Source organism: Lipophrys pholis, assembly GCF_963383615.2.
Source record: "Lipophrys pholis genome assembly, chromosome: 16".
Lineage (NCBI taxonomy): Eukaryota > Metazoa > Chordata > Actinopteri > Blenniiformes > Blenniidae > Lipophrys > Lipophrys pholis.
In genome coordinates this window covers 24,139,593-24,165,860 of record NC_137634.1, presented here as the reverse complement: position 1 = coordinate 24,165,860, position 26,268 = coordinate 24,139,593, and the positions used below count along the sequence as shown (strand labels likewise).

Below are 26,268 nucleotides of genomic sequence, written 5' to 3'. Positions count from 1 at the left end.
AGAAAAGTTTCACGTATAAGGCAACATTCTGAAAACGATGTCCGTCTACATGGAAACGCTCTTCACGTTGGGACACTAGTGGGCGCTGTTGGTTGTCTTTGTAATGAAACCACACACACATGCAGCAGAGAACAATACGCTATAAACCTTAACAATGGGAGAACACGGACATTCTAGTGGACAGACCACCAACTTGGATTGTTATTACGGTGACTGTCAAAATAAAATTACCGTATTTTCACGACTATAAGGCGCACATAAAAGTCTTAGATTTTCTTCAAAATGTGCGGCGCGCCCTATGGTGCAGTGCGCCCTATGTGTGTGTTGTTGTTGTAAAGCGGACGTAGTAGTGAACACCATGAGAACGTTAAAGGGGGAAGTGTGGGCGTGGATTGTATATAAATGAACGGGTATGTGCGTTATGCAGAACATCGTTGTTTTAACAACCCTGAAAATGGCGAAGAGACACGCTTATGAAGCACAGTTTAAACTGAAGGCAATCAGCTACGCGGAGGAACATGGAAATCGAGCAGCCGCGAGAGAATTTAAGATTAATGAATCGATGGTTCGCAAGTGGAGGAAGCTGGAAAACGAGCTCCGACAGGTGAAGAAGACGCAGCTGAGTTTCCGCGGACATAAGGCGAGGTGGCCCGAGTTGGAGGAAAGACTCGAGCAGTGGATCATCGCACAAAGAACGAGTGGGAGAAGCGTTTCGACGGTCACCATTCGACTAAAAGCAGTAACGCTAGCAGAAGAAATGAAAATTGAACATTTCCGCTGGACATCGGTGTGAACCGGCCGTTCAAAGTAAGGCTGCGAGCGGCGTGGGAGCGATGGATGACCGATGGAGACCACAGTTTCACTAAGAGTGGAAGGCAGCGCCGGGCGAGTTATGCCACAATTTGCAAATGGATTGTAGATGCTTGGGCTAGCGTGTCTGCTGGCACTGTTGTTCGAGCTTTCGCAAAAGCCGGCATCATTTCCAAGGAGCCGCACGGCACGGAAAGTGACTCTGACAGTGAAGAAAATGAACCTGGTATGTTTGATGGAGATTTAGCGCAGCTGTTCAATTCAGAAACAGAGGATGAGGAGTTCGATGGGTTTGATTGATGACGATTACAGGTAAAAAAAATGTTAGTACTTTGTAATCAATACTTAAATAAAGCACAACCAAACTCAGTTTTGCTCCCGCTCTATTTTTAAATACGCACACTTGTATGCTTGTGTGCGTGTGTTGTTGTAATGCGGACACCATGAGAACGTTAAAGGGGGAAGTGTGGGCATGGAACCCGCGCCCTATGAGCAGGTGCGCCTTATGTGTGTGTTAAATGCAGTAATGGCACACATAACTGAGACTGCGCCTTTTAGTACGGTGCGCCTTTTGGTCGTGAAAATACGGTACCAAGTCCCAGGAGAATATGGACTGGGAGTCATGACACCACGGAGGAAACACCGTTCTTATTGTCCAGCTACTGAGCATGTGCAGAAGAACTAATTACTACAGCAGTAGCAGCGTTTACAAGGAGACATACCAGGAGAGTTTTCTGAAAGTGCTGTTTTCGTCCATCTACACAGCGATGGAGTCCAAGCATTTTCAAAAAGTTCTCTCTTTGGGAGCTGTTTCCAAAAAGTTTTCAGTGGCACCTCGCACCATTGTCGTGTAAACAGTCCCCAAAACGCTAAAAAGGCAAATGTCACATTTTCACTTGAAAGGTTTGCGTTTTCACTTGAAATGGTTGCTGTGTAAACAGGCCCTCAGTCAGTGGATCAATCAGGCGTTGCTCTGATGTTGGTCGTTTGTAGGCTAATCAGGCTTGTTGTGTTTCTTTTGAAACTACAACACCAAAGAAACGTGGTCCTTGTTTGGGAAACGATCAGGAAGAGACGAGAACAGAAGCTTTTATTATGTGACGCAGCAGCTTTGTCACTACCACTTTCCACAAAGTATTACTATAAAAAAAAACACGCACAAAAGTCCAACAGTGGGAATCAATCCAATGTGCTGCTCACTGACGGTAACTTTAATCAGATAGGGCCAAAGGAATCAGATGGAGTTGTTTAATCAGATTACTTGTGGTCCATATAAACACAGCTACTGAAACAAAGGTGAATCAATAACTGTCTGGCAGTCAAATGGTCCTTTTTGTACTTTATTATTTTCCTTATTGTAGCTTTAAAAATGCTGTTTCTCTTAAAGAAAAGAATTTGTCTTCAGACAAATGGCACTCTCAACGTGGGATGGCTCAAGCTTTAGAGAACTAATGGGTGCTGAGAGAAAGATAAAATGAGAAGGAAAATCTCACAAAAAAAAAGGAAAACAAAACAAAAAAGAAAGAGAATCTATCTTCTACCGTCCTGAAAGAAAGAAAAAAAAATTACATTTTGGCAGCATTAAGGAGGGAGCTACTGGCAAAGACTGCATAGCTGAATTCATTCAGTTGTTTGCTGTTTTCTCAATCATCAGAAAAATACAGAGTTGTAAAAAGGCCAGTCGGGAAATCCAACTGAGCCTCCCACCCCCCCCCCACCCCCCCGGGCTCTAGCTCTGCCGTTCGGTGCCGCTAAAGTCAAGACTCTCCGGGCAGAGATTGAGGCATTGAGCCCTCCCTGGAAGACGAGCCCACCGAGCGCAGCCACACAGTCTCTCATCTCCCAACATGAGTGATTATCCACAGCTCTGCTGCAACCAGAGATACCAAGCAAAGGAATGGACAAGGGCCATGACAGATGGCTGCCTCTCTGCCTTTTCTGCAGGCGCCGAGCGGCTCGTAATTCTTGGATGTGTGACATATAGACGCGAAAAAATTGGCAATTCTGGGATGGTTCAACAACCCCCCCCCCATCGCTATTTCTTGCAGGATGTTTATTCTGCAGAAAAACAGTGAGTCAGTGTTTATCCCGGGCCTTGCCATACCTACAACCAGTATGCTGCCAAACAAAAGAGAAGCACTCCATCCAAATGTTCTGTAGGATTTATGAGACTTTGTTTAGCGGCACAACGTCCATCTTCATCTAATTCATCATCAAACAAGCCATTTTGAAGGACGGAACAATGAATAACAAGGAAATCAATCAAAAAGTCGACGTACAGCTCAACTAGAAATGATGTGTGCTGGACAACAGTAATAACAGCAGCAGTCGGAACGATGAACACAAACATGTTCAGTCAACACGGAAGACAAAATTACATTTCTGGAGTCGTGATAAGATGAATGTTTGAGGCAACATTCCTCACAACCTCTACTGGCTCTTTTGTTAAAGCCTCTGGGGTTAGTCCGTCGTTCAGATGAGCTCCGACCTGAAGAGGGGTGGAAATAGGAAGCTCGGCGTGATGTCAGTCGGGAGCATCTTCTTGTGCTGTTCAAGCTAGATGTCCTTCTTGAATCACCTTTGTATCATTCGTACGAGGAGCACGCTCTTTAAAAACCTATGGAGGTTCAAGGTACAGCGATAGAAGTCTCTGTATCCTTGACTATGGTAATATTTTCCTTTCAGGTTAGCTATTGTGTGATGCTTCCTGTTCTCCCTCTCACACAGTTTTTTTCCTCCAACAAGCCAACTTTAAGAATCTCCATTTCAAGTATTTTAAAGCCTTTCTAAGTATAAAATCAATGCATTTTTTTTATTACCATTGAAAAGCCTGCAAAGGTTTAAGACTGTAAAACCCTCAGAAACTGAAAAACTGAGTTAAGGCTGATATATACTATTGAGTCTACAGTATTCATAGTGTGTGTTACTGTCTGGAACATCAAGAACTTCATGCTGCATCATTAGGTAATTCTTTCAAAATCTTGTTTTTTCAGAAGCTGAACCATTCTATATGAAGGGTATATGAATATGAAGCATACTTGCTAATTGTACTGATATAATGACTGCTTATATCGCAGGGTTGCAATTTTTAATGTGGGCAAAAACCACAACGAGCCCATTTTAGTCATTTCCGAGCGTTCGCGGAATGAACAATGAATAGAAAATAAACAACTCCTTGCAGAGCGCAAGTCAGAGTTGTAGCTCCAGGAGAAATCCGTGATTTACTGTGGCTGTCGGTGCTGGAACTGAAAGCATTTGGCAGGTCAATCTGTCTGTCATTATAAGAACATAATTTTTTCTTGTTACCCTCCATTATCTGCTTCATGTTTCTGCAACTAGAAGCCAGGAGCATGTTCAGCCTCCCTCCCTCACCCACATCCATTGGCTTCCTCTCTATAGGCAGAGCTCGTCTCCTCGTCTTGCTGCCGGGTTCGGCGGCGTCTGGCGTGGGAGGCCGGATGCCACCGAGGAGACGGGGGACAGATGTGGCTTATATAATGATCAGCAAATCAGTTATCTCAGCGGACCTAATCCTGCAAGCATCCCGCCATACATCTCTGCGCGGCCACCTCGCCGTGCTGCTCCAAGTCGAGCCAGAGAGCCCGAGGCACGCTGCTCCTTCCCACCGACGGTTAGGAGGAGCGAATCAATGGGCTCAGCAGGGAGAGCTTTTACAGCTCCACTGGAAGGCAATTATCAACATTTGTCAGCGAGGGGACAATCATGCCGGAGTATGATAGCTCGGGAGTTCAGCAGAGAGCAGTCAAATATGTGCATCAAAATAGGGAGAGGCAACGCTTTGTGTACTGTTCGGAAAAAAACCCACTATTCCGTGGCTGGTTCGTATTCCACTAACAAATAGCAACTTGTTCCAGCCCGCTGCTCACACCAGAACCGGGTACAGTGAAAAATACCCAGCAGCCGTTCGCCTGACTGGTAAAGACACCCAACGGATGGAAGCAAATCTGAATCGACTTAATGAATCGTAGAGACGTTTCATATGATGAAGATACACACACGGCGCCGGACCAGTGAAATAGTGCCATAATAACCTTTACAACTTTACTTTTAACAGAGCATACGTGATGAAAATGAGATTTTTACAAAGTCAAACAATTACTACGGGAAGTTAATACAATCAGCATGAAGCCACTTGAATTGTTTTTCCAAACTCACCCTGAAAGATCAGTCTTGTTGTTAATTCAGATAATTTCCCAAAAAGATTTTCCTGAAATTCTGAATTCACCAAAAGTGAAAATGGTACCTGCGAATTGTTATTTAGAGTTATTCTTGAGAGAAAGTGCATATATGTGTATATTTTCCCCTCATAGACCTCTGAGAGAAACTGTGTTTACCAAAGCAAAATATCCAGACAACCTAGAAACACAAAGCCTGCAACCCTGCAGCCGCCGTTGCCACAGGGGCGCAAGGAAAAAGAAGCTGCCACGCTTCATAGAACCGCTCACACTTCTTCACTTTCCTCTGGTGGGATCTTATACTCAGAGCTTCCTGCCAAGTTTTCGGTCTCTGTGTCGGATTTCATTTGTTCAAGGGGGTCAGAGAAGAAACTGACATTGTTGTTGTTTTTGTGCTCAACAACAGTAATCATGTGTTGAGTTAATTCCCTGAGACTTAATGGTCAACTTTCCATCTTTAGAGAGCTGTGAAGAACACCCTATGGTCAGATTGTCTCGGGGTACGGGGGAGAAAATAACTTGAACCACCACATTCGGTGTCAACAGTCAACCGTTAATGGCTGCAGATAGGCTCAGTTTAATTAAGGTTTGTCAGGTTTTGTCATTTTAGTGACCTCATACGCAAACACCACTCCTGCAATAATTACTAATTAATCAGTGCGTGCAATCTTTTTACACCACAATTTTGTCAGTTTGAAAAAGACTGCCCAACGATCTGGTGCCACCCAGATCCTGACACGTAGCTGGCCTGGGAGGGGCAGGACACCGCCTCAGTCGGTGGGATAAACTGGCCCAAAAGCTCAGAAAAGAAGAAAAGGGATAAGAACCGTATGAACCGAAAGTCTCAGAGCTCTTCCCCGCTTGAGCCAAATCCACATGATCACTCAATGACCCTCTACACAGAGGGGAAAGAAGGTCTCACACTGGACTGAAGCATCAGTTTGTTGATCCTTTATTTCCTCTTTTGACTGTTTGGGAAGTTCAAACCGCTTCCAGTGCAACTACAACTCCATATCAGATGACACCTGGAGGCCGTTGACTGTCAGCGAGCTAACGTCTTGTGACAAAAGACTAGAGTTTTTGTTCATCGAGGGCCTAATTCGCATTCATCAGTCTCACATCGGTGGGTGAAAGCAACAACTGCAGATCTCCTCCGAGCTGCTTCTCTAGTGACTCACCAATTAATCTGGTGTATGTCACATTTCCCACAGAGCTGACATAATTCATTACCAGTTCAAGATACCAGATATTGGCTTGAAGCCTATTCCACGAGTTGTGGGAGAAAATAAAATGGACCTTGCGGTGTTCTTAACAAACAGATTCGACACACCACAACTCCAAAATTGGACACTAAGTTGAGTCAAAGAATTCACTGAATTTCTACCCGAAGTCGTTTCTGCCAAATCAGACAGCCGGAGCTCGGGCAAGACTTTTATTACATTCTGAAATTACAACAACAAAATCCAATAAACCTTGTGAGGAGGTTTGTTTTTCATATGGAGATGCAGCTTTTTCTGACAAATAAAGATAGTTGTGTCAGAAATGGTGCTGAATCTATTACTGAACCGTCACCAGGCCTTGTGCAGATGAATGAGCGCAGACTGTTCTGGCCTCGACCGTTAAAACACTGCAACGGTGATATGTGGTCGTTACTTTTGCTTTATTTTGCTGGGTCACGTGTCCATTCGCAGCAATGGAGATGAAGAAAGGGACTTGAACAGCAAACCTTTGTCTGGTGATTTGAGTGGTAGAGCCGCTCATCCTCAAGGTTTGTTGTTCTGACGTATCAGTTGTTACTTCCCGTCCTGTAGCCTCACTAGTGTCCTCCAGCTCGCTGTTCATGAGCGGTATCAGTCATACTTCAAATCATGTTTAGCGTGTAGCATCGCTTGTGTGAGAGCCCAAAAACATTTTAGCATGTAGCATAGCTCGGAGTAAAATCCTCCTGATCCACTGAACAGTTCAAGTAACGAGCGACATCGAGCTAACTCTGCTGCTGATTACGTCGCTGGTGTACGAACCATCTTTCTTCTCCTCTTGATGTTTTGGTAGAATATAATTTAAAGTCTTTCATTAATCTTAGTAGTTTTAAAGAATCTTCAAACAGCTGACATCGCTTGCCCTCTCTTGTCTACCTGCTGCTGACGGATGACGTCACGTAATACTCGCCGAGTTGTATCGGGTAGGTTTTACTGTGCAGTATCTGTCTAGATATCCAATACTGGCATCGGTGCATCTCAAAAAAATAATCTACTGAAGCTGTACCTGCATCAGAAACCCTCCAGAGTCCTGCTGAGTCAATGTTGCTCTACTTATTTCAGATAAGTTTGTTCCCAAAGTCCCCTTCAGCTCCTGTTTGACTCTCAATTATTGCCATCTGTATTTACGGTGTACTGTAATAAATATCCGGAGCCAGGAGGTTAACGAAACAAGACAAGAGGTACTCAGTAGTATTCCAATAATACCAAGACACAGAAACAGTGGGAGTGTTATCCAATGCAATCAGGCCAGCAGTGACAACATCGCCGACTTTAAACCAGAATTCTCCTACATTGCGTCAGCCACTTCTCCAGCTCGGAAAGAGAATTAATTGGAGCATTTATAGCTTATTTTCCTTCCACTCACGCACACAGCTTGTACTTTCACACATGAGTTTGTATCTGGAATCAATCTGAATGAAAACATTTTACAAGAGAGGAAAAGAAAAACACAAAGCTTTGACTGTGATCCAAGATGACGGCAGGTGGAGGGAGGTAGCGGTGTGCGTTTTCTTTTTTTAATTCATTTCTTTATGATCCAAGCCTCATAAATTCCAACAGTGACATCACCTGCTGTTCCTGTGAGAAAGACCACGGTCTACCGGAGCAAAAAATGCAGCAATTTCTTCCGGAGACGGCGCGTCAATCTTCAAACAGCTGTTGAGAAATGCCGGTGGGGCTGCCATCTGAAAGAACCAGAACGTGGGAGCGACCGCCCCGGTTCAAATCCTCCTCCTCTGAAGTCGTCGGAGCTAAGAGGGAGCCGTCGATCGCGCAATGAGCTGTCAGGAATGAAACAAAGTCTTCGCTCTTCACAGGAAAACGGGACGCCGGTGATTTGGGAACTTGGGAGGTTTTGAATGGTGGCGGTGGGGGAACGTGGGCGAGGGAAGCCGAAACAACAGCTGCCAAGGAGTGGCTGAGGGAAGAGCCTTCATCATCCTCCTCATCACGTCAACATTTATCCATACGAGCAGCGAGGATGAGAGCATTCTGGGTAATCATGCTGCGGTAGGACCACCGACGGCATTTCCAACGTCGCACCTGTTCCACCACCCGGCTCCTGATTTTTAATGCTTTATTTCTCTCGGATATTATCAGCTGTCGCTGAAATCAGATGGAGAAACAAATGGTGGTAACACGCTTCTAATAATAGTTTCTAGTGCCATTAAATGCATAATTACCATCTTTGCTGATTGCACGTTTATAATGGACATGATTAGGCAAATAAATAACAAAAACAGCAGCTAATTCTTCTTAGGAATTAGTCATTTGGATTTCAACTTAATCAGCTCCATGTTAAGGCCGCATTTACACAAAAATGATTTCAAGTGAAAATGGCAAATTTTTGTTGCATTTTGGGGGTCTGTTTACACGACGGCGCTCGGAGTCCCTGAAAAAGCAACTTTTTGGGAACCAGCTGCTACTGCTCATGAACACCACGGCCATAGTAACTAGTAGTTGTGCACATGCTCAGTCGATTGATGTTTCCTCCGTGGTGTCATGACTCTCAGTCCATATTCTCCCGGACTTGGTAATTCTATTTTGACAATCCAACAATCCAACTTGGTGGTCTGTCCACTAGAATGTCCGTGTTCTCCCATTGTTGATGTTTAGAGCCCGTTGTTCTCTGCTGCATGCGTGTGTGGTTTCATTACAGAAATAAACACCAGCGCCCACTCGTGGCTGAACATGAAAACTGCATCGCTTTCAAAACGTTTCCGTGTAAACAGAAACATTTTCTGAAACAAAAAAGCAAAAACTGTGCGTTTTCATTTGTGTAATCTGAGCCTTACATGCAGTCATACAGTTCAGTCGTGGCGTTGCTCTGCTGTTAAATCTAATAAAGGTATGCGTTGTATAAAAAAGCTCATAAACAGATAAACAAACATTTTGAGTGGGAGCCTTGAATTATTTGTTTTGACCAAAAACTTAAAATATTCACATTTATCGAGCTGGAATCAGTGAATTTTAACCATGCTTCAATGAATTATCAAAACACAAACTATTTTTTAAGAACTGTGAATAAATAACTTATTTTTCACAAGAAAATTAGGTTTGATAGGTTTCCAATCATTCCACTGTCTAAGCAGTACAGTTAGAACTCGCTGTGTGTGGAGACTTCATGCATCTGCAATGAGCAAAGAAGGAAAGTTTCGTCAAATCCAGTCATGGGCCAAGTAATGATGTTTCTCCTGCTGAAATCCAGCTTCGCTCCGCCGCGCGACTCTCAACCCTTTCATCAGAAAGAGGCGGAAAGTGGCTTCCCCCGTTGACACCGAGATAGTTCATCGTGCTTCTACCCAGTGGGGGAAAAGACAACAATACCGAGGAGCATGTGAACACACCGCGGGGCTCAGAGGTGCCGCTCGGCTGTTAATGGACACAGCTGAGTGAGGAGAACAAACTGCAGCAGCACCCCGCCTCAGGTTAAATACTTCATCTGCCGCGGACACTCCGGGCTGAATCCGCTTTCCCATGATGCTCGGCTGATTTAACGGCCATGACGGCAGTTTTTCCTTATCAGCCCATCTTCGCCAGCGTGCAGCCCGGCAGGAGGCGCAGGAGAAAAAAAACAAAAAGATAGTTTTGTCTTGTGCACACAATGCACACACAGCTTTTTTATCTCATATCCACAAAGCCCAGAGGAGAGGCGTTAAACGCTGCGGACTCGACGAGCACTTCCCTCATCAAACTCACGCTGCCGCTGGAAGACAAACAGAATCGTCTCCGTGGGGGGAAACTACGTTCTCCGGAGGAGGATAAACTCCCCGCAGGTCAGGTGCCAGGGTCAAGTACAAACGGAGGAAAAACAATGGCTCCGACTGAACACGAGAATCAACCTGACGCCAACAGGAGTTCAGGTCCATTTAGCGGCCGACCGTTAATTACATGATCGAATCGGAGACATTTCACAGCTCAGGAATCCAGCTGACGAGTTACAGTAAGGACTCCGGTGGGTGATCGCAGGTGACCTTTAATTCTGGAACTGTCCATGATTACTAGCTGCTGATCAGGAGCAGCTCCGGGGGTGAGTGCTCAGAGAACCACGCGCAACCCGGCAATATCATGACTAATTGAAGAGTTTTCATCATCAATGTTATAAACAAAACATCTTAAAGGCCTAAATACAACCTCTCATGTTGAAGTGACTGCAATGGCACTACTTTTAGCTGTAATATTAATCAACTCATTCATATTGTTCTCATAGTTGACAATATCAAAGACAATGATTGATTGATTGATTGATTGATTGATTGATTGATTGATTGATTGATTGATTGATTGATTGATTGATATCAAAAGCACAAAAGTGATAAGTAGTACAACATTGGTCAGCTGCTCTATGTTCAAGTGTCCATTTAAATCTAGAAGCTCAAACTTATGTTCCTTCAATTCAAATTCAAACTTCAACAACTCGTGAAGATAAACTCGACCCTGTTTCTGTTTATTCTGAGTCCATACATGTGGGGTTCTCTACAGATGGTCAAATAAGGCTAGTGAATGGGTTACTCATGGAATAAACACTTTTTAGAGCTTAAGGTGTCCCCAAACGGTGAAAGCTTCGTATCGTAAGGTTTTTATCAAGAACTATTAGTTGGTCAGTTGATGTCTACAAAAGATAGAGGAATGAATAAACAGAAAGTTGAGGTTTAAACTGCAGAAATCCCTCATTTCATGATTTGACTTTTAAACACAGTCAAATAAGGTCATTTAGGACCATCTTCACCTAGGGACCGTTAACATACAATTTCAAACATCGTTTTTTTTTTTTCATTTTTGTTTCAGAAAAGTTTATATGGCAACATTTTGAAGAGGATGTCTCTTTACACGGCAACGGCAGAAACGCAGAAAGTGATGCAGTTAACATGCCACAAGTGGATTCTGTTGTTTGTTTTTGTGAAAAGAACAATCAGCTCTAACTATAAACATTGGGAGAACACGGACAGGCGACCAAGTTGGATTGTTTTTACGGTGACTGTCAAAAGAAAAGTACCAAGTTCAGGGGAATATGGGCTGGGAGTCATGACACCACGGAGGAAACCTTGTTCTGATTGTTCATCTACTGAGCATGTGCATGTCCACGACCGTAGTAACTAGTAGTTGTGCACATGCTCAGTAGCAGCATATCAGAAAAGCTGCGTTTTCAACCGAGTGCTTTCAAAAAGTTACATTTCCAATGACTCCAACCATCCTTGTCTCATAGACCGAACACACAAAACACTTTGTTTTCACTTGAAAACGCTGTCATGTAAACAGGGCCTTAGTTTCTAGCATGGGTCCCTCTTGAGAAGCTTCAGATTTGGCTTCAGACCAAGTTTGCATGTTGTTTTCTGCTGCACTCTACAGAGACATGACTGTTCTGGTAACTGACTGTAGAGGTGAGTGTGTGGCGCAGTCTCTGTGATGGACCGGCGACCTGACGCAGGGGTGTTTGAACAAAACATGTCAAATAGCTAGAGACTGACGTGAATACAACAGAATACAAGAATAATACTGCTACAAGTGAGCAGGAGCTTCGATATGTATGAAACCGTATCATAACGAGAAAATTCCCACTTAAAACACTCAGCATGAACCATCTTATTCTCTGGGAGGTTCGCCACGGCGAAGCAAAGCGCTGGCCTTAAATTAGCATCCAGGGATTAGCTTAATCATCTGAACATAAAAAAAATAAATAAAAAAAAAGCGGCTTCATAACCCACGTGGCTGTAATTAAAAGCCTGACTCCTCGCTCTGTATCCACAGGCTGTCTGCTGCACCTGTCCCCCATTTGGCGGCGTGCGCTGATCTGGGCCAGCACATCCTGACGGGCATACAGAGCAGCTTCTGCACGCGCTCGGTCTGCGCCACCGCCAGCAGCCAGTCAACGTCTGCCTTGTGCGAGGAGGAACCTGGGGGAGGAAACGCTTCCCAACAGAGGCAGCCTGTGAACAAACACCTCTTTTAACGGCTCGCTCCGTCCGCCTCCACCCCCCCACCCCCCCAGCCCCGACTGATAAGGAGCAACGACTTGAGTCTGCAGCAAGTAACTCCACTTGTCTTTGCAAATGACTTTCACCTCTCAGTCTCCCTCGTTTCCAGAGGCTTAACACATTAAAGATAAAATCTCATTTCCCAGTCTAGCAGCACAGCGAGCCCACAGCTCAGCCAGACTCCATCAGGTACTGATGCACCGGGTGACTTTATTGTCTCACTGTGACCGAATCCCATCATGCATCTGCCTTTTCAGACTTGAATGAAGTGACTTTTCACCCAAAACTGAGGCCCCGTTTACACGACAACGGATTTGAGTGGATCCGCAAAACCTTCTTCACTTTTGGGGGGTCCGTTTACACGGCACCAGTTTGCAGATCCACTGTATCCGCAAAGTTTTTAATCCGGCTCCCAAAGTGGAAAGATTCGTTCACGGCGCAAATCCCTCCTGCAGAGACTGATGGAGGCTACAGAGCCTGCTACTGCACATGCACATCTCTCTCCCTGCCTCCTGCTCATCAAGTTGTAAACAAACATGGCAGCCGCGTAGTGGTACGACCCGCGGTCTATATTCTAGTTTTATCATCTAGACCAGTAGTTTAATAGTTGAGACTCTCCCTGATAGCATCCGATGCGTCATCAGTCCATGCGATGTCAGGTTCTCTCCATTTTCTTCACGTTTATAGTGTTTTGTTCTCTGCGCACGCCTGTGTAATTTCATTATAAAATTAAGCAACAGCGCCCTCCAGTGGCCCGGCATACTAACTACATCGTTGTCTCTGTGTCCACTGCTGCAGTGTAAACACACTCCTTTTTTTTTTAGCAGATTAGGTGTTGTCACGTAAAAGGTTGTCGTGTAAACAGGGCCTGAATGTGTCGACAAGAGGAGCCCGTGATCTAAACAAAACAAAGAAACTGCAGCAGAAAGATCCTAGAAAGGGGCGTCAACGTTTCTTAAAGTCGCATGTTTCCTTGTTAAAAAATGTATATTGGTGATGAGACCTCAATCAAAACTTGCCTGAAACTCTGGAGTTTGAAATTGGCTGAGTTTGGGTCACAAGGGCGATTACCCAAAACGGGAGATTTTGATTGTGCCCCTTTGTTGTCGTCAACGCGGTTAGCCGCTAACAGCTAATGAAACTAGTTTAAACTTTGAACCCCATGTTATTTACAAATGAGCCTTGTATTTTATTTTAACTCTGCGGGGCGCGTTGCTCTGCAGCATGGATGTTAGCGGACGGCTCCACGATCGGTTTCATTTTTCTTTTTCATGCAAGCAAAGGACCGCTATGCTATTGCTAGGTTATCGCTATGCTATCACCATGATTGACAGTTCCTGCAGCCAATCAACAGGCACCTCACAGCCGTACCAGTCAAAGTCCCACATGAAGTCTCACGGGAGAAAGTTGCAGCGTGAAAAAGGGTCAGAACAAACTATATTTGATTGTCGTCTCCTAATACATTTTAAGAACTGATGTAAAGGCAATTTAAGGGAAACTGGATATGTGACGATTCCAGCTGCTACGCTATTGTGTTGCTAGCAGTTGCAAATATTTCATAATACTCAGGCTCAGGCTCTGTTTACGCCATAATGTTTTCAACAAACTTTCACTGCATTTGGGCATCCATTTACATAACAACGGTGGTCAGTCACTGAAAATGCAACCTTTTCAAAACATGACGAACTTCAGGAAAACTCTCCGACTCAAAAACTGCAACCCTCGTGAAATGCTGCCATTTCCATGTAAGCAGACATCGTTTTCAAAGCGTTGCCGCGTAAACACAGAACTTTTCTGAAATGAAAATGTAAAAACGAAGTGTTTTCACTTGAAACGTTGTCATGGAAACTGAGTGTTGATGGGATTAATGTTGTGAACTCTCGGAGTTTAGTGAAATCGTGACTGTAAGGTGACAGCTTTAGGTTACGTGATAGCTAACAGGTGACGCTGAAACAGTTTTATTGTTGGCTGAAACAGTCAGCAGGTCGAGTGGACGGTAAGAAAAAGCTAACAATCAGGAATCACTAAACCAGTAAATCAGCTGCTTCAGATAATGCGAAAGCAAACAATCGGCTCACTGTGTATTCTTTGATGACACAGCAATTCTGTAACCGTTTCCTTTTAAAACCAAAGAAATGAGCAATGGTCTCACAGAATCTTCAGTAATTGTGGATAATTACACATTAGTAATTAACAACTAGCTTGTCATTACCAAAAGTGGACAAGTTATTGAGAGCGAGTCAGTCAACTGCCAGGGTGAAATAAAGCAAAATCAAATCACTTTGGATACAAGTGGCTGGTTGTTAGTTGCCAACATCCACATGCAGCTGCGACAAGTAATGAAGGTCAAAGGTAACTTCATCAACGTTACGATGGAGAAACCTCTACAATTATCCTGGCATTTACATTGTTAATGCTGCTAGAAATGATTATGTTCACTAAAAGCAAACACACAGCTGCGTGCTCTGCGATGAACTCTCACATCGGTTATCATAAACCATGTTAAATTGTCTTAATCCTGCTCTCACAGCCTCTCTAATTACTCTTAACCTCACAGGATTCGCGGGGCTGATGTGATTTTTTTTTTTCCCTTAATTGCAGAGAGCTTCAATTTCCCACACTTGTTTGCTGCCACATGAGGAAATTCACGAAATTACTCCCAATTCTGCAATATGCCCGGAGGAGGACAATCTCATCCGTGGAGCAATGAACAAGACCTGTTTTTTTTGTTGTGTTTTCTTTTTTTTTTTGCAAGGGCAGTCTGAATTCATTGAATTTCAGTGTTTTTTCCCACCGGTGCAGCCTGGAGGACCCTCGGCGCTCTGAAATCACGGCTCAGACATCACTCCCTCACTCCCACACGATGTCAATAGAGCAGAAAGGAGAGATTTTTCACAGAAGCACAGGCTAAACTCCTATTCAACTTTAATGTTTGTCAGAATAGCAACAGAGAGGAAACAGACGAGAGAGCTGCAGGTCGAACGATGCGAGAGAGGTCGAGCAGCGACGGGTTTTAACGGACGACTGAATCCCGGCGACAGAGTCTGGAGCATCCTGATGACTTTAGTTGGCCCAGTTCAGTCCCGTGAAATTCAGTTTTGGGAGATGAAGAGGAATGTCGGCTTCTTTCACACATTCCCTCACCGATCAGGAGGCTGCATAATTACAAACAGCATTATTATCATAGGCTCAGTACTTCTATACGTCAGAGACGAGCACGAGCATTTTCCCAGGAAGTTGCATTTTCGAAAAGTTCCACCTTGGGAGCCCTTCTCGAAAAGTTGCCTTTTCAGCGACTGCGAGCATCGGGAAAGTGTCGCGTTTTCACTTGAAAGCCTTGGGCCCCGTTAACACGACAGCGTTCCAAGTGACGACACCTCGTCCGTCAAAGAAATGTGTTGCGGTCACGCGACAGCGACTGACACACTGACAATGACGTAGTTAGTATGCCAGGCCACGAGTGGGCGCTGTTGCTTGTTTCTGTAATAAAACCACACATGCATGTGTGCAGAGAACAATACGTTATAAGCATTAACACAATTCAGAGAACACCGACATTTGTATGGACAGATGACGAATCGGATGCTATTAGGGGAGAATATAATAATGTAAAAATATATAAAACCACCAAATGTTTACCACAGCAGTGGTGCACATGAGCAGTAACAGCGCTCCGTAGTCTCTGGGTGTCCCTACGGGAGAAATCGCAAGCATGAAAAAAAAGCTCTACCTTTGAAGCCGGTATGAAAACAGCCAAATTGGAACCTTTCCCCAATCCTGCAGGTCATCATCTGATTATTCAAACACTGAATTCGTCATTGCTTGAATTGCTATATCTGAATCTTAACACACGTCTACCTCTTGAGGTTGTATTGTAACGCTTGGCAGAGCTGTCACCTCTTCTGACAGTATGCTGCTATAAAAGCACAAGCTTGGCTAATCACGGCCCCGTGGCCTAGAAACCAAATTACTCCCTTAAATTATTTCCCCGCATCTTAATACGTCTCGATACTGCTGCCGCCAAGCAACAGCCAACATGTGTTCCTCAAAATGTGTTTGAAGAGATAACACATGAATGAATAACGCATCAAAGGTTTGTTTATTTTCCCCAGAAGGACAAATGTCAGACTTTCAATGCATTTTTTCAGGCCCATGGGAGGCCTGGAGGACAGAGGGGTCAAACAAATATCTGATTTGCATTGTGACTGTTGGGTAGGAATACATCAACGGCAGACGGCCGGGGAATTCACAACCAGACCCATTTATACACAAAACCAGGTTGTTCCTCTGTAATCTTTCCGTGGAGCTCCGGTTCAAATCATCTCCAACTTGCGAGGAAGAAATGAAAGATTAAGAAAATGTTTGTGTGGTATTTTCTTTCACTTTCCCCAGGCGTTCTACATGGACGTCCTTGTTTACTCTGAGCTTTGCTCATTAATAAGACCAGACTGTCACTGACTGACCTTCTACTGACTGTAAAAGCAGTATATGCAAGCGCGCGCGTGTGTGTGTGTGTGTGTGTGTGTGTGTGTGTGTGTGTGTGTGTGTGTGTGTGTGTGTGTGTGTGTGTGTGTGTGTGTGTGTGTGTGTGTGTGTGTGTGTGTGTGTGTGTGTGTCACAGAGTGTACTGTACGTGTGTCAGAGGGGAACTGCACAAGGTCTTGCAGTGATGAATGAATAGTAATCTGGCCTATAGTGCGTGTGGCTCATAAATGAAGCCTCCAGTGTGCGGCCCTATATGATTCTCATTTCTCCGTGGCAGCGGCGTGAATCTTGGCCAACTTTTTTTTTTTCCAAGAGCACACTTTATCTTCTCGACTTTAATCCGAGCGGATCACATCCAGTTAGCAGGGAGGAGAATCCACAATGGAAGCTGTCCTCTGAATGCAGGGGCTCCACATGGGCTCACCTTTCTGAATAATCCCGACCGGGCTGATTCATCCCTCCGCGTCCTGAGTAATTCTCACTGCTACAATGAGACTGATCACCAAGAGACTGACGCCGGTTTTATGCCCCGTGACTGCGAATGGAGCGTCTGTAACGTGAAATGATTCACCAGGATCACGTTTAGAGAGGAAGAAAGGAAGGAAGAAGAGGAAGAAGAAGAAAAGGAATAAGAGGTATAAGAAGAAGAAGTAGAAGAGTTGGTGCTGTTGTCTGTTTTTGGTATGAAACCACACACACACACACACACACACACGCTGAGCATGTGCACAACTACTAGTTACCACGGTCGTGGTGTGTAAGCGCAGTAGCAGCCGTTTCCAAACACTGTTGCCGTGTGAACGTACCCTTAATGTGGTGAAACTCTCACAACTGCCACTATTTCTGATGCTGCAAAATAAAAGTCATGTTATTAAAGTGACCTTTAAGATGAGAGGGTTGCATATGGCTCAAACATCAGTGACAGCACACTGGAAAAAAACTGACTCAACTGCATCGAAGGTCATTAAGCTCATCTCAGAAGGATCTCGCAGTGAGTGCTGCTTTCACTTCTTTAATATTATTCTCAGCTGGAAAGAGAACATGAGACTGAATAAAAAAAAAAAAGAAAAAAGACAATTTTATCAATGTATTTAAACCAAGTTGTGTCTGCAGTTATGCCGGTGATGAGAACTCCAGTTGCCATGGTGATGGTACGAATGTTTCACCACACAGGTTTGCTGGGATGCAAAGCAATCAGAAATACCTGGGCTCAAAAACACAGCAAGACCAGAGAGAAATTATGTGGCCGTGAATAGATTCAATTTACTTTGAAAAAAGAAATCTCACGCGTCAAGAAATACAAACTCCTCGTGTTGGCTCTCAACTCCAGCCCAGGAGGCAGATCGTCTCCAGCCTCCACTGAAACCATCACATAGTCATAGATTAACCACTTCACAATCTGATGACTTGGTAGTTGAAGGAAACATTTACACGACAATGTTTTCAAGTGACAAAGGAAAAGCTTCTGTTCCATTTTCGTGGCCCATTTACACAATAAAGGTTCTTGGAGGCAATGATAACGCAACTTTCTGAAAAGGGTCTTAAGACTGGTGAAGAGGTGAAGAGGCCAACCGCACCAGCACCACATCATCCCAAAAACAACTACACAATGCTAATTGCGTTTCATTTCGACAATAGGAGAAAAAAAAAAAACAGAACTATGATTTGTAAAAACTGAAGAAGACTGATAATGAATGGAAAGTCTGGTCACCGTTCAATCGGCTCTCCTTTCATACGAGCATGCATCAGTGGGACGGGCAGCAGAGCGGTTTCTGCGGGCTGCAGTTTCAAATTAAAAGTCATGGTTTTGCTGTGCGCAGTGTTTACCTTTGAGAAACCGCTGTGGATCTTTTTCCAGTCTGTACATTAATAGGAAGCAAATGTTTGGTGTGCTGTGGCTTAAAATTCAAAGAAACCTGCCTTTTACTTGATCAATTATTCAAGTTCATCCAGTAGTCCACTCTGGCTTAGCAGTGAACCGAAGAGTCAATGTTTGAAAAGGTTTTAATTAGTCGAGTTCACTGCAATCCATTAATTTTGAATGAATAACTGACGGTGGATTGTTGGACTGTGTTCACACTTGTGCTTCAGACGGACTGCAGAAACATATAAGATGCTTTCATGAGGTGCGTTACGCAACGTGGCATTCGTGCCCGCGATGTGCCCTTTTGTACACCATCACTTGTTGACATGGCGACATTCTGTCATTATGCGAATTGACAGCGTGACCTTGCACATGTACAACAGCATCTGGCTAAAAGCAGCTCCTCACTTGGTAGCCTAAATATGAATGGACTCATGTGGAATGAGCATCAGCGGGTGCCCCGTCTGAGAGGCATGAAAGGACAGAACAGGGAGGGTATCTGTGTTGGGCAAAAATAATATTAGACCTGCAACAACAGACTCAATAGGAATTATGTAGTAATCGCTGCTCATTACATCACAATGTTTCACATTATGTTAAATGCTAACAACGCTAAGATGCTCCACAACAGCTGGAATCAGGATGGAGAGCCGGTGGAGATCCGGCAGCAGCCTGGGAGAGAAGCGGGAAAGACCTGGGAGTGGCCTAGCGGAGACCCAGGAGTGGTCCGTGGGAAACCCGGGAAAAGCCTGAGAGAGACCCGAAAGAGGTCCAGCAGAGACTCAGGAGAGGCCCAGCAGGGACCCGAAAGAGGTCCAGCAGAGACTCAGGAGAGGCCCAGCAGAGACCCGAAAGAGGCCCAGCAGAGACCCGAAAGAGGTCCAGCAGAGACGTGAAAGAGGTCCAGCAGAGACGTGAAAGAGGTCCAGCAGAGACTCAGGAGAGGCCCAGCAGAGACCCGAAAGAGGCCCAGCAGAGACCCGAAAGAGGTCCAGCAGGGACCCGAAAGAGGTCCAGCAGAGACGTGAAAGAGGTCCAACAGAGACTCAGGAGAGGCCCAGCAGAGACCCGAAAGAGGTCCAACAGAGACTCAGGAGAGGCCCAGCAGAGACCCGAAAGAGGCCCAGCAGAGACCCGAAAGAGGTCCAGCAGAGACGTGAAAGAGGCCCAGCAGAGACCTGAAAGAGGTCCAGCAGAGACCCGAAAGAGGTCCAGCAGAGACCCGAAAGAGGTCCAACAGGGACCCAGGAGAGACCCAGCAGAGCCGCTCACACTGACTCGTGTCACTGGGTGATGCAGCCCTGCAGCACAGCAGGGAGGCGGTTCAACCGCAAGGCCTCTTCTTTTTTTTTTTTAATTCCACTTGCCGCTCTCATCTCCTCTAACCTCCACTTAACCCGAGCTGCTGGAGTAGGCAGGAGGAAGCTGAGCCACCTCGTCTTCAACGGGCCAACCTTTAATAAGAGAAGGGAAATGTGCAAATTACGTTTCTGTCACTGTCATGGTGGGAAGAGGAAAGCCCAGAGCCAGCCTGTGTTTGCTGGAGCTGTTTAAAATACTCAGTCAAGCATCAATTACAGGGACCCGCCAATAAAACACACACTACTTGTATCTCGCATATCAGAGCACAAAGGTCCGTACTTGGTAAAATACGTCACAAGGACGTTCCGTCAACGACAAGCTCGAATCCAAATATGACGCAGTTGTGTTAAGTGATCCGCCTCTTTCAAACAAACTTTGCTCTGGTCCCTGGTTAATGCTTTCTTTGTTATCCAACGTTGGCCTCAGTTATCCAACGGCACTGGAGGCCGATTGACGTTATCTTCCAGTCTGCTAATGAGTAACAAGCCTTTCCTACCTTACAGGTGTCCTTTCATAACGTCACACTTTCCTTCAAGTCATTGCATAAAAACTCAAAGTAATCTCCCTTGAGATTCGTACAGAGAGGTCAGAGTTTATCACTCCCATGATTTGCTCACGACGAGAAACAAAACCTACGACCGAGGACTTCTGACAGGGATTTATTATTTATTATTACCAATGTTGGTCAGATTGGCCTTAAAAAATTTTTTTAAAAAGTACACACCTCTTAATTAGCCAGAAGATTAAACTGAAGACAAAACAAGAGACACAAGAAAGTCTCTTGTGGGTTTTTTTTGTCTTTTACAGGTAATCTCTGGCACAAAAGGATCCACTGATTAAGATTACAATGATAATTGAAATGATTAGGGCTTTAACTTTAACTTTAACCCATTCATCTCCATTTGAGGTATTTACACATTTCGTCTGGCTGTATTTCTGCACTTCAACACACTCTTCACACCCCATTTTCACATTCGACTCTTGCGTTGTGGCTCTTTGTTCACGAGGGCCTGAGAATGGAACTTTTTTCAACTTTGCTTTTTTTTTTCCAAAACGCCTCCATCTTCAGCTAAACAGTGAAACAAGGAGGATTCCAAAGAACTGCTTTTTCTGCTGATTCGACATCAACTGCGCTTCGCCAAAGAACATTTACAACATCGTCATCTGCATATGTGGAGACAGGAACTGAGGGAGTCGGGAGCATAACTGTTCTTGTTGTACTGTTCTTTGCAAGCGTGTAGTTACAATAGAAGAAAACAGCGCCAACTAGAGGCCTGGCACACAAACTACAGGATGTTCAACGCTGCTTAGTATTTCCACGAGTACTGCAATCAATATCAAACCTTTCCGTCTGCACAAGCCTTCTGAAAAAGTCATATAAACAAGGTTTATAGTGCACCTGAGAAATGTTCCCTTCGGCTCACAGGATACCGATCATACCAACACACAAGGTGTCTTCTGCAAAAACGGCTGAACAAAGTCGGAGGCCAACAGAAAGTTTCACTTTGAAATCTGTCGGACGGAATAAGAATATTTCTTGAGGCCTCAGCTTTGTGCAAAATATGCATCGAAGCATTTGTTATAACAGAAGCAATTCAGAAGTCTTTGAATCACCTCAATGCTAAATATGCAGCAGAACCAACACCAGGGCTCAGGTTCGTTGGGACGTTCTATTCAAAGTGCTTGCTCGGTATAAAAGACGTGAATCAATGAACATGATACATTTAGTGTATTCACTGATTAAATCATCGACCAAAAACGGTTTGAATTAAACAATATTCCTATAATCAAAACGTGATTATCAGTTACAAAGCTCTAACTTAATTTATTTTTGTCAACCAAGCCTCGCCATGACAACTCATTGTTTAATTGGCTGTTTCACACACACTTTTCTATTTCTGCCTCAGAAAAGGATTTCAGATGATGAGCCTTCGCTTGGCTTATAACACACACACACACACACACACACACGCGCACACACACCCACACACACACACACACACACATTTCATGAAAGCCTTCATTCAGCACATTTTGCCTCATTTGAATTAGAGGAGCTGCCATTATCTGCCAATGGGGGTTCGTGTCGGGGTCTTTAAACAACCCCCCCCCCCCCCCTAAAGAAAAAAAAGCCGTTTCTGTGAACGAACACAACCATCTACCAACAACCATTTTTCTCTTCTCCTTCTCTAACCTTTAGACTTTTAAGATCCAGTTCACAATCCCCCCGGGGGAACAAACACACGTCAGACCGTGAAAACTCCTTACAGGCTCTTTTCTTCCCGCCGCTGCCAAAACGCGCCCGTCTGCTCCTCAGACAAATTGATTTTAGGAAAAACTTGTTTGGGACTGTGAAGACTTGCCGCCGGGCTCCTTCACCTAAACAAAGACGGTGATTAGAGAGAAGTGTCTCCTTTTCTTTTCTGTGAGAAAATTTACGTTTTTTTTGTTTAAGTTAAAAACAAAATGAGTATTTAAGTATAGAACGAGTATGAAGGGATTAGCAGAATCAGCACTTTTTTTTTTTTTTTTTTTTTATTATTATTGTTGTTGGTCACTAAAGGAAAATAATGCACGATTGTCGGTGGCATATTTGGACTTTTGGACACCAAAATGCTCCAAAAGTGTTCCATTTTCACTTGAAAGTGTCACTTAAATGAAGACTCAGGCAACGATACACTTGATCTATGCAACACAACAGGTAGAAAAGAGGTGGAAATACCAAGAAGTTGAATCCATTTTGGGCTCTAACCAATAGAAATAATCCAAAATCATTTGAGAGGAAAACACTCCCTGGTTTCCTACATGTGCCACAATACCACAGCTCTATCACCGGCTGGTCTGTAAAAGCCTTCTACAGTTGACTCAAGGCCACTTTGTTGCTGATATTTAATGAAGTCAGACTAAAAATAACGTCCAGATTTTGTGCTTCCACACAAATAATCCCAATTTAAAATGTGCCCGCTCGGCCTATTTACTGACTCTTTTCAACCTGTGAACACAAAAAGCCTCTTTTGACATCTTCTTCAAGTCCGTGCGATTTTAAACTCTCTCTCTCTCTCTCTCTCTCTCTCTCTCTCTCTCAGGAAACATGCCACACCTGATGTCCCTGTGAGAACTGTATCACCGGCTGGCTACTGCGAGCCAATTAAAGTCGAGATTTAATAAAGTCAGACTAAAGAGGAAGCTGCTATTACACAGTAAACATCTTTAACTTTTATGTAAACAAACGACTGAATTAACAGCAAAAAATGTCATAATGGCTGCACAGTGATCAACATATACAAAAGAGCTAAAAGACTGCGTTGAATTCAGTTTCCATGTACTGTGAAAACATCAGAATGTATTAAATAGCGAGACGAGTAAATGAAACTAAGGCTGCACAAAGTACCGCAAATTGATCGCGATATGAACATGTGCGATGTACAAGTAGCTACAAGACTGAACTGCAATAAATAGTGTTTCCATGCACTGCGTCAGAACTTTTAATTATTAACTAAACTCGTACAAAATATGTTCAAAAATATATGCAATTAATTAAAAACTTGAATCCATCAACAGTTTGATACCAGGTACCACAAGCTAGAAATAAACAAAATGTAATAAAAACTGAACAGAAAGAACAAATTCAACAAACATCTGAAACACTGCTGGTCTAACCCTAATGTTTGCATCTTTAACTGTGCTTGTCGGTTTTTACTTCAGTGTGACACTTTGCAGAGACTTTCAAACGTTAAAAAAAAAAAAAGTCTTCAACAACATCCTCCGAGATAAATCAACACGCAGTTTATCTCACAAGTATGTGGTCGGCCTTTACAAGTTTAACACGTTGGACTTCCGGAGTCGGACTCACTCACGTTACGAGCTCACAAGGTGTCCTGTAATGACCCATGACCATGGAAGAAGACCAGCGCACGTTATAGGACAACTCCTATGGGACAACTATGACATGAAGTACTTGACTTGAGATGTTGCAACTAAAAAACACACAGAATACTCATTATTACTTCGCAACACATATTACAAAATGTGTTACCTTTGCATCTTAAACTTTGTTGACACTTCATGAAGTCTAAAGACAGATATATTTACCTTTGAAACTTTATAAATGAGTGACAATAAAGTCCAATTCAATTCAAAGTACTTTGAACTAAATCAATTTAAGAAAAATACAAAATATTCATTGGCATGATTGTGACACAAGTCGATTGCTGGTTAACTGCATCAAACCCTTCAAACTTTGTCATCTTGAAATTAAATAGAGAATGAATGTGTAGTTTATGGTATTTTACACAAATAAATACTTGTGATCTGGAAAAGTTATCACAGTTTGGATCTTTAGTGCACAACTGCAGTATATTTCTGGACATCTTCCTTATTGTAATTGCAGTGTGACGCCCATCAGGATGCCAAAAAAAAAGCTGCATTTACCCGGAAAACATGCCGACTCTTCAGATTCCTGAAAAACAATGGAGCTGGATGAGCTTCGAAAATTTAATTGGACCTTCTGATTCCCACACAGTCACTAAACATATAGATTATCTAGAGCAGGTTCTATTTATTCCCCATAAATTCCTGCAAATATAGAAAGTGCAAGACTTTGTGCAACTGTGCTGAACTTCACGAACATAGTTTGAATAATTCAACAAGTTAACAACTAGATTTCATTTTCAAGTCATTTAAAGTTAACGGACCCGGGTTGTTCTGATACTGACAGTCAGGAAACATGCGGATTATTGAGCTTTCAAATAAATCCCTGAAATTATAGAAAGTCTAATACATTTTGAATCTGTATCAACTGTGGTAAAATCCACTTATATTGTTTGATCAAGTCAACAAAGGAACAAAAGCACAACAGGAATTGCGCTGGCAGCTATTTAAAGTTTTCCACCTCAGACTTTCTGATACCAACAGTCACTAAACATCCAGGTTATACACAGTAGATTGTATAGCTTTCGCATCTGTAACTGCACTGAACCACACTAACATAGTTTGTATAAGTAAACAAGTAAACAACAACACAACTACGTTTCATTTTGAAGCCATTTCAAGTTGACTCCCCTGGAGTTCCTGGTACTACCTCGTCAATAAGCATGCAGTAGATTACATAGTTTTACCATAAACGCCTGCAAATATGGAAATTGCGAGACATTTTGCATCTGTAACTGTGTTGGACCACAGTAAGTCAACAAGTCAACAACAATAACAAACTGGATTTGCTTTTGAATGACGTGAAGTTTTCCACCTTGGACTTGTTGAGTCAGTCAGACCAACCAGATGAACTTCTGCGGGGAATCTGTAGTTTGTGTCGCTGCTCGCTGCCGCACAACTTCCTGAAGTGTGTTCCTGGAACTTTGCGGAGGCTCCGGTTGAGCTACGTGGCGCCCGGCTCGTCCTGGCCGCTGTGGCCGCTGACCTGCCGCTCCGAGGCGGCCCGCGCTGAGGAGTCACGCCGGCCGCTCAGTGCGGGAATGCGGCTGAAAGCCGGAGCCGAAACCGACACACTTCTACCCGAACCACCAGGCTTCCCGGATGCCGCCACGGCCGCTGTGTGTATGCCTCGGTCCGCCGTGAACCCACCGCGCCTCGGCCCCGCTACCCGCTTACCTGCACCGGGGGCAATCCGCCCGGACCCTCCACCGCGTCGGGCGAGTTGTCGAAGACCCGGTCCCGGTACAAGGACCACAGCCCGACGTTCGGCAGGAAGAGCAGAGCCGCGATGAGCAGCCCGGCGACCTGCAGCAGCCTCTTCTCCTTTCGCCTCATCTCTCCGGGAGAAGGCGAGCGAAGCAGCGGTGGAACGAAGTGAGAGAGCCCGGAACAACCGCCCCCCCCAGCTCAGCCGGGCGGAGACAACTTTCACTCCGACCGTGGGGACGCGCTCCGCCGCTGTGACGCTCCTCGGCGGCTGCCCGGAGCCCCGCGGCCGCTAGAGGGAGCGAAGCACCCGGAGCTCCGGGGCTGAGCGAGGGGGTGGGGGGGGGTGGGGGTGGGGGTGTAGTAGGGCAGCTGTTTATTAAAATACAAAGAATTTCTAAGTGTTTAAATTAAATTGACAGTGTGATGGTGAGCTGCAGGTTCAAATCCCAGCTGACTACCAGTGATGCATTCAGGTACATCACGTAAATAACAGTACTCTTGTCTTCTGGGATTCTTCTCATTAATTTATGTCAATTTCACATAATAAATATAAAAACACAAGTTAAATGTCTGTGTTTTACTGTCACCATGAATTAAATGTATATGTAAGGCGCTTTTAGGCCATTCGTGTGATCCACCGATTGCGCAACGCAAATAATGGATCCGTTATTTGCGCA

The 26,268-nt window shown here is 44.2% G+C and overlaps 1 protein-coding gene across 2 annotated transcripts in view; it reads right to left on the bottom strand.

Moving 5' to 3' along the window:
* The window catches only part of LOC308121735 (polypeptide N-acetylgalactosaminyltransferase 10-like), a 106,525-nt gene extending 80,660 nt beyond the window's left edge, over positions 1-25,865 (bottom strand). For both annotated transcript variants that reach the window (XM_080483172.1, XM_080483173.1), the window contains exon 1: positions 25,559-25,865. In XM_080483172.1, coding sequence (XP_080339298.1) covers positions 25,559-25,717 — 159 coding nt within the window. In that variant the 5' untranslated portion in view covers positions 25,718-25,865. The remainder of the gene's footprint in view (positions 1-25,558) is intronic.
* Positions 25,866-26,268: the final 403 nt, after the last annotated feature.